The sequence below is a fragment of the Haemaphysalis longicornis genome, unplaced genomic scaffold, assembly GCF_048455015.1.
Source record: "Haemaphysalis longicornis isolate Haplotype H1 unplaced genomic scaffold, Haemaphysalis longicornis Haplotype H1 scaffold_4, whole genome shotgun sequence".
NCBI classification, from domain to species: Eukaryota; Metazoa; Arthropoda; class Arachnida; order Ixodida; family Ixodidae; genus Haemaphysalis; species Haemaphysalis longicornis.
Genome location: NW_027526361.1, coordinates 8,080,968 through 8,092,435, shown reverse-complemented (window position 1 = coordinate 8,092,435; position 11,468 = coordinate 8,080,968). Strand labels below are relative to the sequence as shown.

Below are 11,468 nucleotides of genomic sequence, written 5' to 3'. Positions count from 1 at the left end.
GAAAGCAAGGGACCGGTTATGCCAACAGAGCGCCGTGAGGTTTCTTGTTAGCATCGGAGAAAATAGGACACATTTTTGCCTCCATATTGTGCAACGTGCGGACCTATAAACATGCGGTCTGCATGTGGGCGAGATCATGATGTTGCTCCATAATGTTCCCGTCAGGGTAGTGAGGAACAGAATAGATACCACGGTCCCCCACGTTTCTGCTCCTCATCTCATTAAGTGATGGGATCGGGAAGGGGAAGTCCTGCTTATAGTTCTTATATATTCTCCTTATAGTTCTGCTTATATTCCCCCCTTCCCCCCACGCACACCTCCGGTGGTGCAAATAGTTTGGCCTCAAGATAAAATGCTGCCGACGCCCATGCTTACAACCCATACTCCACCTCGAAGCGTCATCGCGCGTTTCATTTTGGATACCCCAGGGGACGCAGCTATTCTCAGGTTGTCATTTTTCCACGATGGCCGTTGGCTTTCCCATTAGCGAAGATTGCTTTTATGCAATTTCTAAACGAGCATGCAGTGCCGCCGTCGTTCGTGTTAAGCGGCACTCACCTGCTAGCGTTCCTATGGGGCTTGCTACTTCACGACCCGCGGGTTAGAGGCCGTCGTGCACCGATACGAAAAGTTTTTCAGACCCAAAAGATGCGGCTCCAAACGGCCTAGTTTGCTTATTTTGGATAAGTGTCACTTCTGTACTGAAATAAAGAAATAAAACTCTCGCTTGCTAGACAGCTGGCACCTCCTAGTGAAAACGCGGCTGGACTCGACTCTCCTCCTCCCGCGCTCGGAAAGGCAGTCGAGTCCGGCCATGGCGAAAGCGTGTTTCTTGTTTACTTTTTGTATCAGTAAAGAAGTGACCTATTTCTGAGAGAAGCAAGCTAGGCCGTTAGGAACATTTCCCTGTATCCGTAAAACGTTTTGTATCAGTACACGATGCTGTTCAAGCCCGTGGGTCATGCATAAGTAAGTCCCGTAGGAATGTGATAAGGTGAGCGATAACCCCTTAGAATAGGCTATAAAATGCAGCATTCAAGTGAAGTTTTAGCACGGGTGAAAGAGTGGTTCGCTCAGGAATAATTTTTATTCGTGTATTGTTGCAACACGCTTTACGTGGAACCGACCGCTTAAGGATGCAACTTGGCTGCGTTCTACGCGGAAATACGACGGGTGTGGCTGTGAATCGGCAAGGCTTTGCTCATTAGCAAGCAGTTGAGCAGCTTCAGCCGGGGAGTAACGGAGAGCCGTAGCTCACACAGTGTTTATTACCCACAGTCTGAATTGCTCCTGGCGAGCACGACTGAGATAGTAGCGCCGCTTCGCTAATCGACGAAGGAGACTGCTAGAGATTTTCCTGCGACGCCTCCATTGACTCTAACTTCATGCACTTTTGTCTTTCGGAGGTACCGAGCTGGGCCCACTGCCACGGGGATGTGTGCCGCGCTACCCATTCATTTGTTTCGGAGACGTCTTATATTTCACAATTTATTTCGGAGACATGGTCTATTCCGGTCGCGTTTTTTCGTTCTATTTCCGTTCCCCCTACTTTTTTGTTTTACTCTATTTACTTGCGTTCTCCTGTTTTCGCGTTGTTTATTCGGATTCTCTAATAATCCGTTCTTCTGAGCCAGTCCCCCTGAGTGGGTATGTGCCTATTTGTGTGGGCCAACAACATTATCTGGCGACGTGGCAGGTGAATATTATGTGGCTGCCCTTGCGGCTTTCCGCTAGATTGCAACACTGGAACCACAAGTTCGTCAAAATGTTCCAGGGCGGTTAACCTTATTTAGTCATCCGAAAACAAGGGACCGGTTATGCCAACAGAGCGCCGTGAGGTTTCTTGTTAGCATCGGAGAAAATAGGACACATTTTTGCCTCTATATTGTGCAATGTGCGGACCTATACATGCAGTCTGCATGTGGGCGAGATCATGATGTTGCTCCATAATGTTCCCGTCAGGGTAGTGAGGAATAGAATAGATACCACGGTCCCCCACGTTTCTGCTCCTCATCTCATTAAGTGATGGGATCGGGAAGGGGAACACAACGGCGCTTCTCACTCCACTGGGGACGTGAGTCACGAGGGAGCAACAGCGCTTCTCACAAATCTCGCCGGGGAGCGGGTTTAATAAGAAGAGCGTGGCACTTTCGTTTCCCCAAATGTGGAGCGATGACGGTATCCTCGTGCGCTGGTGAGAAGCGGCAGCATGAGGTGCGACCGCTTCTCATGCGGGGGAGCAGACTCCCGATTATCATTTCTCACGCTGTCAGTGAGAAGAAACCCGAAACCCCTTCATCCTCAACGCCACACGTCGTTCCTGTATACCGAAACGGCATGTAATGCGCCCGCATCGCGCAGCGAAGGATTGGAAAGCCTGACAATTATATTCTTTTTAATTAAGGCGTGACTTGGGCGCTGTGATGCAAGTTACAAAACCCACTAAAACACACAGGGTGCAGTAACACGAAGGTAGGGTACTTCACTAGCGTCCCTTTTTGCCGGCAAGGTTTCTCCTTGTCCCCATCAACGGCACCTTCCGCGCCTCCACTGCTACCGCACACAGCTTCATCCTTGTAGGCGTCGTTTTGTATGCGCACCCAAACTGTGCCCATGGCAATGTGGCCACTAAGCAGTCCCCACTCGTTGCTCTGCAACGAGCTTCACGCTAGCCGTCTTGGCGGCGCTATCGTCTAGGGCAGCATTCGACGCTGTGCCGGCAGAGTGGTTTAGATTGAGCCCAGTTCCTTGGGTAAGATTTGTAGTCGCAGCAAGATCTGCAGCAATCAAGGCTTCAGAGTTTTTCTGGTTTCCGTTAGCAGTTCCTGCTAATTCTTGCGTCCCTCTTGCAACTTCAGTAAAATCTGCAGCCCTGCTGACGTTGGACGCTCGGATGGCGTTCACGGCAATGACAAACTTCTCGCGCGCACCCTCCTTCCGGCTTTCATCGTCTCTTTCAGTGCGGCTGTTGTACGCTGCCTCACCCGACACAGCGTCCTTCGACGTGGCAACCTCCGCAGTCAGCTGTTCCTTTGCATAGGGGGCTTCACGCTCCCCACCACCACTCTGTTCGGTGATGGCTTTTCTTAGCTTCAAGTTTTGCTCTGTGTTCAGTTCTGCGGCAGCCGCCGTGACACCTTGCATTTTCTCAGTGGTAAGAGCGGCATCGATATTGCCGCTCACATATGTGCCCTTACTTACTTTGCTGTGATAGTTGTCACTATCAACAAGAATATCGTCTCCAAACTCGCCTGCTGACCTCTTCCCGAAGACCCAAACTCCGTTATCAGGGCCATTAAAGACGTCGTCGGAAGGATATTCGGGCGATGTTTCACCGTAGTCACGACCCGTGCTTCGACCTCCGGCGAGGTAATCGATCGCAGCTTCACTTGTAGAGCTTGAAAGCACCGGGCGGTTTTCGACACCGCTGCTTTCATTTGTCACACTTTTGTGCTCGCTGACAACCCTTATCGGTAGGCTTGTGTTCTGGTCGGCATCGCTGTCGGCACGAAGGTTGAGGTCGCTACTATTACCGCTTGTAGCTGACAATTCATCCGGTATTCGCTGCACAGAGTTGTAGACAGAGCTGTTGACTCTTGAGCCACTGCCATACTCTGCCGGGTAACTGGTAACGTCATCGCTCGTAGCGAAAACGTCAACACCATCGGTGTCGTTGATTTCGGCGCTGCCAACGGTGCCGTTGAGTGCGGAGTTCCCGTGCAAGACTTGATCGTCAAGAATGAACTCTGCTACGTCGCGCTTGAGCCAACGGGACACCTCGGCGTAATGAGCTGCCACCCAGGCAATATTTTTCTTGGCCGCACGGTCGATCTCCCGGAAGGCTGCGTCGTACCTCAGGAGGGAAGAACGATGTCGTCTGAGAAGCTTATTTACCTGCGGTCGGAAGAGGAAAACACATGATAAAAGAAGAAAATATAGCGCTAAAGAGCACCCGATTGCCGCGTACTTTGAGGGCGGCCTGAGATTCTCTCTCTAATTTTGCAGCCTGCCTCACGTTGGCACACTTGAGCGTAAAATAGATTAATTAAACGCCCACCCAGCAGTGAACAGCTTTCACGAAAGCACAAAAATTGCGCGTTCCCCAAGACAGCTTAAAATCAGTAGTTACATGTCACCGCAAGGGATTATGGTTGCCTGACCCTGACTTGCAAGAATGTAGTACAATGGACTCGAATTCGATACAGATTTTTTTTTTGCTTGCCAAGTTTTAGCTCGAGGATACATCTCTGCGGAGGAATTTTAACTTGGCACTTGAGGTACGTTATGCAGTCACCTGGCAAATTGGTGTCATGCGTGCCCCCCCCCCCCCCCCACCAGAGAGAGAGAGAGAGAGATGGCAAGAACATTTGAGAGTTTGCGTGGTACCCGGGAAAGCTCTTCATAGACAGGAATGTGCTTGAAAACCGAAGTCAGGATGTCCTCGAAATGCCCGGGATACCTGCGCAGCAAAGTAAAATATGCGACGTATACGGGTGCATGACGTGTGTACGTGAATGAGGTGAATGCACGAGGCTGATGCATGCACCACTTATGAGGCCAGTGAAGGTAGTTTGGGCTGCGTCTTTGAGCTCGGTAATGCACTGCCAAGGGACCTTTCCACAGCTGCAAAATGAACAAGTTTTCCAGTTTCTGTGGAAGCGCCGGAAACTCGCTACAGGTTACAATCTCAGCAGCCTCTCATTCCCCAGTTCTTTCGAAATATACATTCGCGAAGTTACAAAACAAGATATATGCAATTTTTTAAACTTTTTCTTGTCATCTATATATTTTAAGGCACAGAATAGTCTGTGTAGAATATACCTTTTCTGCTTTATATAGGCGGCCGTCGTAACAAGATTGTATTGTATGCAATATCTGGTGGCCAGGCATGCTATTGTTCGTGTGCATTATGCGGGGTGTTTCCTTGCCTTGCCTATACGTTTTAGTTTTGGCCTTTTACGATCAACTGTCAATGAGAACCACTCACGCCTTCAAAACAAATCAAGGCAATTTTGGCACTGGCGATGATTAACGAATCTAGGTGCTTTCTTTTGTAGCGGCAAACCACTGTGGCAGCGGCAGCAGCCTGAGGCAGGCCAACGAGCGCGCTCACCCGCCGGAGTGCTCGCGCGCCCCTGGCATCACTAGATGGAGACCCCGCTGCGTTCGGAATGAAACCGGCTTTGCTACCACGTGGTCTGGCCCTTTCCTTCAGCGCCTCCGTGACGTGCAATTATAGTGCCTAGAATATACTGATATTCCAGGACCTATAGTGCGATCTACACTTTCCTCTGTGCGTTGCGTCCATAGTTGCCCAAATGGCGTTTCGAAAATTGCTCAAAGCGGCGGCGAACTGCTCGTTGGCAAATTTCACGCTTGTTAAATGCACCCTCATTCCCCCTAGTCGGGATTTCTTCGAGCTATTAACGAAGCGGTTTGCACACTTTGAATTGAGCTCCGCGTGGCTGGTTCGAAGTCAGGCCCGGGCGCCGTTTCTCCAAGACAGGCGAAGGACCGAAACGGCGACGCACTCCGGCTAATCTAAATGAACCCCAAGGTAAGCGCGACAGACCACGTGCAACTTTGGCGCCTTAATACCCGAGTTTAGTTTGAAATGGGCGAGGAAGTTACGCCAAACTCTACGGTAACGTGGCTGATTTTTTTAACGCGAGATCTCTACAATGCAACATCTTTCAACGCCACTCATCCCGTCGCAAGTTAACGGCTGCTTCGCCCGCTTGGCCCCGAAGTCTCGCCATCGATGGCGTGCTGGCTGGGCTGCCTGCAGCGCATGCCCTTCAGCACAAGCGAAAGGATGAACCCAATCATCCAGTAGATACAGCTACGCGGCAGACTGCGAAATGCAAGGAAAGGCAAATTGCCGCAAAGCCACTGTGTGCATATATTCTTTGCTTTCGCTCCTGAAAACTAGGGTTAGGAGTGTTAACCCCGCGCCATTTTTTGTAGAGCACGTGCGCCGTCCTTTACGCTGCACTTATGCAGTAACGGATCAATCAAAGAGACGGTGCGCTGCAATCATGCTCACCTCGTCTTGAGGTCGTGCCAATTGGCGAGGACGTACTCGGTGGTGGCCCGCCTTCCTAGCTTGCCGCGCTTGACGGCCTCCGTGAATATCAGCGGCACCATTTTGTGACCAGGCGCCGAAAACTCTTCGAAGTACCTGCGAAAAATATGACAAAGGGAATGCACCTGTCGGCTGAACTATACGGTTGCGCATTAGCTAGAAGCAGAGGCGTCTCGAATTTTCGGGTTGAGGGAATGACGGACATGACGACTTCCTCTGCAGACCGTCAGATAACGACGACCGATAAATATTTTTCGGTCGCAAGCGGTGCTATAAGCTCAAGCAGCTTCGAAGTCTGCTCTCACCACGACTATCCGTTGTTTTACAGTACCCGTGTAGAGGAAGCCTATCTGTAGGTTACGTAGAATACGCCAACTTCAACCGTATGTTTTTGTTTTCTTTTAAGTGTTGAGTTGATTTTTGTTTGAGCTTTTATTATTTTTACTTTTTTTTCTCTTCGTATCATGTTCTTCCTTTCCACTTTGTGGACACATATGCTCTTGGGGTCACGCTACGGTCAAGCGTGCTTGCTAGCGCTGACTCTATACACCATCAGCAGCAAGGGAATGCGGAAAGAAGCCTGCTTAAACTTCGCGCGCATTCCTTTGCGCAGACAACACTTTATCACCATTGTATGTTTCGGTTGTCATTGTGACGCCATCACCCCACCGCGTAGTGCAACGAAGCTTCTTTGTTGTTAAGTGTTGCGGTAAGTGCAGTCGTCAAAAGGGTTACTGACAAAGTAGCGGGTGCCAGCCTATGCACAGAGCGGCAGTCAAGATAGTCACGGGTTTGTCTGTAGAGGTTATCTTTGGCGCTGACCAGCTGATCTACGGCGATTCAGCTCGTGTGCACAGCCTCGCTGACTACGCTGGTAAGTGTTAATAAGCTGCCGGTACTCATTGTGGTTGTTAATACTTTTGGCGACTGGACGTGCCTGGTCGGCTGATTCCCCCAGGGAGCGTCCAAGCAGGCCAAGGCAGTCAACGCAATCAACAGCATTGCAACCATGTTTAATGGTACATTTGAGTACCGTATCGTTTATTAGATGCCACGCATCTCATTCACCCGCCTTGTCCCTGCATCCGGCGTCGGCGTCGTCGTCGTTGTCGGCGTCCACCCCTCTCCCATTCTCCTCGCCGCGCCAGCTGCGCTCTCCGCCGCTCACCCCCTCTCCTCTCCGATAGCGAACACTCTCTCGCGAGGGGCATTGGATTGGATTTGATTGGATTGACTTTGATTGGCTTGGTTTGGCTTGGCTTGGATTGGATTGGATTTGGATTGGATTGGATTAAAGTGGATTGTGTTGCGTCATAGCCGCGGCAGACGCACTGGCGCCGGCGCGTCCCCTCACCGTTATGCGCGCTATAAAACGCGGTGCCTGCGCCGCTCCGCTCCATCGTTCCAGCGCCATTCCTCCGCTGTCCAACGCTGCAACGTGAACCCCCTATGCGTCGCATCTGCACAGGGGTTCCCGCGAGGGGAGGTGGTAGTTTTTCTTTTTCTTCCATCTCTTTCACGTCTACTGGCTAGCTGCGCCATATTATGACATCATTCATTGACCCATCGCATTTCAGACACTTGAAACACATAAAAACCACCCCTGTAATTTGTTTTGTTTGTGTCAGTATCTTGTCTCCACTTTCATCTGCTGCGCGCACCCTCTAGACAGCGCCCGGCTTGGCCGAAAGGCCGAAAAGACCTTACAACTGTCCTATCAGCTCGTCTACCACAAATCGGCTCCTAACCAGCACTACTTGTTCAGCATTGCTTACCGGTCGCCTGTTTAAATAGTCGTTTTGATTATGGGATGCTCGATGCAATCCTATACTAACGATGAGAGCATTAAGCAGCAGCAGCAGTTGTTTCTGTTGCTCCTTGCCTTGTGATCTGCGATTTTATCGTTAATATTACAGTAGGGCGACTAGTTAAGGACAGAGCAGGCGACCAGCACCTCTCAAAACGCCGTCCCGCAGTTGGGTGTCAAATGCATTTAAACAAAAGGCCTTAGGGAAAGTGCGAACCTGACGAGCCTGTCGTGGTCCTTGGTGCAGCCCAGCGAGAGGATGATGCTCCTGCGTTCGGCGTTGTTGCTCACTCTCCCGAGGCGCGTGTACAGCGACTGCCACTCTTCCTCGCCGCCGTCCTCGATGACGGTGCAGAACACGGTCAGCTGCAGCTCCGGCAAGATCCTGGCGAGCGCGTTGGCCGCAGTAGTCATTCGGGGCTCATGTAGGCAAAGAGTAGGAACAGACCGCACCGTATCCAATACACGCGACAGGAATCAGCTTTCTTTTTCCTTTGTGCTACAGTAGGGGTCTAGGAGAAGGAGATGAGAGGGTGAGATCACTACTATAAATTGTATTCACAGGCGGGGCACGCATGTCGGCAACCATGTGTGTCGCCTTAGCAACAGGAACGCGCGGGCTCGGGCATGGCCGCGCGTGCATGAGGCCGTCTCAGCGAGCTCAAAAGCATGCCCCAATTTAAATTTAAATTGATTGCGGACATAAACACATGCATGTAGTTATGTCCACGAGGCGTGGCAAAATGAGACGTTAACTACTGTTTCGCGCAGCGTCCTACAGCCTACCTGTTGCAAGACGCGAGTGAAGTCGCTGGCACAGGTCAGCTGATTGCCAGCTCCTGTGTTTTGGTATCGGCCACTTACTGTTCCCCTTTCGGCGAGCGCTATCTCTTTCGGTTGCTTGCAAATAGATGTCGCTAGTCTCCCAGCTAACAATGCGCGCACCAACGTTAGCGCACCCTGCTACGCTGCCGTCGTATCTCAACCGGCGTGCGCGTGAGCGTTCCCAATTTCTTCGGAACCATTATTTGTCTTTTGTACTGAGCTACTCTGCTATGGGCTAGGTGCGAGCGAACACGCGTTGATCTCCGTTTTCACAGGCAACTGCGCTTCAGCGTAGGGGATTTCGTGCGTCGTGCTGCCTCTTTCGCTACCTCAGCTCCATTTTCCGCTGTAAATTTAGAGTTCTTTAGGGCAATTAGAGCATCATCACACAGGCTCACAGCTATTATTCATATCGGTTGACTTTGACGCCACGGTCGAGAATCGGGCAATGACGACGCAGACGGCAGACGCCGGGGCCTGTTTTTTTTCTCTGCAAGATGCGGACGCATGCGCAGACCCGGTAGGCACTGTCATGGCGGTTTTCAGTGTTGCCAAGAGAGGAAATCGGCCGCCAAGCGTTTATGAGAATGTCATCTATAGCTTCCTTTCCAACGTCCTACCCAACGGCTGCAGACACTTCACCACACCTGTTAGTGGTATTGCATAAGAGCTACTTCAGGATTCCCATGCTGTTGTCTATTCCAGTCGGGTACGCGCCATTGCTCTGGAAGAAGGAGCGGACGAAAGAAGAAAAAAACGGAGGGGGTGACACGATAAGTACAGAAAAACAATTACAAAAAATACGAATTATAGGGAGTTGGGGGAAGCCACGTTAAAATGCTCAAGCGAAGTTAATCCATGTTAACGAAAAGTTACATAATTCTTTGGAAGCTTGAAATTTTATTCAGGCAGAAATAGTACAGGGTACAGAGGCGAGATGTGGATGTACTCTGCCTGACAACTGGAAACGTTCTAAAACTAGAAAAATTCTAAAACTGGAAACGTTCAACTGAATCAATTATGTGACACACCCATTTTCAATTATGTTAAGTTATTCGGGAGGGCCAGTCGCTTATTATTTGTAGCTACAAGTGCTAAAAACACACTTGTCTCTACAAATAAAGCGCGGGAGATAAAATGCCCACTGATCTCCACTAGAGTTGCTGGATGGCGCTTCGAGCTCTCCGGCGCACGGCCGCCGGAAGTTCGTGCGCTCGTCCCGGAAGTCGGGCCGTTCCAGCATAGCGCATGCTACGCATGGGCTGGTTTCGCACGCATTCCGCCAAAAATGCCTGCTTGTTGCGCCGTCAACTGCACAAGCAGACCAGAGTAGTCGTCTGGGAAGACGTTTCACTTGGAAGTATTACAATATTCGGTACGACGTGCGTGATACGCAGCGAAACGCAAATGTCATATCAGTTTCGTTTTTAAGCTGTAGCTCTTGTTACGCAGATTCCCTCGCTCTAAGCCGGATTTATACCGGCGTTGGGTGGCAAACTTATACCCTAGTTACACGGCGAAAGTAACCACAGTTAAGTTTAACCGTGGTTACTAAACTTTAACCGTGGTTATCGCAAACTGCGGTTTTGGATGTTACACGCGAAATTGCAAGTTTAGTGACCGGAGTCACTTGATTATGAGCGCAACAAATATAAATGCACACTTTTAACTTCACGATAAAAAACAAAAGAGAAGCAGTGTAGACAAAAAGAAATATCGTTAAAGCATTCGCTTCTGACACAAACGCAACGCACTCGTGCGCGGCGAGAAGAGAGGGGCTTCCCCAACAGCTCGCAACCGGCTTGGTTTGCTTAGGTCTGTTCGGTGATGGGAACTTTCAGCTTAGCACAATTTTTTACCGCACTAACATCCATTTTCTCGCATGCGGAAGTTCTTTTGCGCGATCAAATTGATTTCGAAGAGCGGCGATGCGATAAGCTGTTGCTGCCGTGGTCTGGGCCGGTTCGGGCCGCAAGCAGTGCCGTGCGGGCAGGCGCGCCGGCGTGTTTACAGGCACGGCCGACGCGCGCGCCGATCGTTTCCGAGTGCTGAAAACGCTTCAAGATTGCCTGCTATATCCATTTTTGGCGGACGACGCGCGGAATTTACAAATTTAGCACGGCTTTTGTCGTAGTTGATCGGGCGGATCGGGAAACGAGCCGCTGCTGGCGGCCAGTCGCGCTGATTGCGAGAGCGATGCTAAGAACGCAAGCGCGTCTTGGGGACAGCTTTGGGGCGCCCGCCGTTTGAGAACCTTCGTCTCTTCCGAACGCCAGGTGATTTTTTTTTTTCGCCTCCGCTGATGCGCCACCACTTGCGTCCGAACTGAATTGTGTGATTTTGAGCACTGCGGCTGCGGAAACTGTGGTTAGCGTGACCGAACTGGCCAAGCTCAGTTTGCGTTAACCATCGTTAGCGACGTAACCGCAGTTTCGTCTGTCGTGTAACGCAGCAAACTGCGCTTTTGTCTAACCGCGCTTTTCCTTAACCGTGGTTAACTGTTCCCGTGTAACTAGCTCTCCATTCCCAGGCAGCAGGCTCTGCAGTGACCACTTTACTGACAACTGTTTTGACAGAACGGGCGCACGAATTCGGCTACAGCCTGACGCCGTGCCCACGTTGTTTTCTTTCTAGCATAAATCCCGTTAGAGCTGCGTCGTCTCCTCTCAAACCAAGACCCAAGTGACATTTTCGTTCTCCTTTGCAATTAAATTCTGCTTCATATTAACGTCCCATATTTCGGTATAGCAT

General features: G+C 50.6%; 1 protein-coding gene across 1 annotated transcript in view; it reads right to left on the bottom strand.

The window, feature by feature from the left end:
* Positions 1-1,145: 1,145 nt before the first annotated feature.
* The window catches only part of LOC144178205 (aminopeptidase N-like), a 39,825-nt gene continuing 29,502 nt past the window's right edge, over positions 1,146-11,468 (bottom strand). The window contains exons 18-21 of the mRNA XM_077705865.1: positions 8,110-8,277; positions 6,047-6,181; positions 4,387-4,459; positions 1,146-3,894 (exon numbers count right to left, since the gene is read on the bottom strand). Coding sequence (XP_077561991.1) covers positions 2,629-3,894; positions 4,387-4,459; positions 6,047-6,181; positions 8,110-8,277 — 1,642 coding nt within the window. The 3' untranslated portion in view covers positions 1,146-2,628. The remainder of the gene's footprint in view (positions 3,895-4,386; positions 4,460-6,046; positions 6,182-8,109; positions 8,278-11,468) is intronic.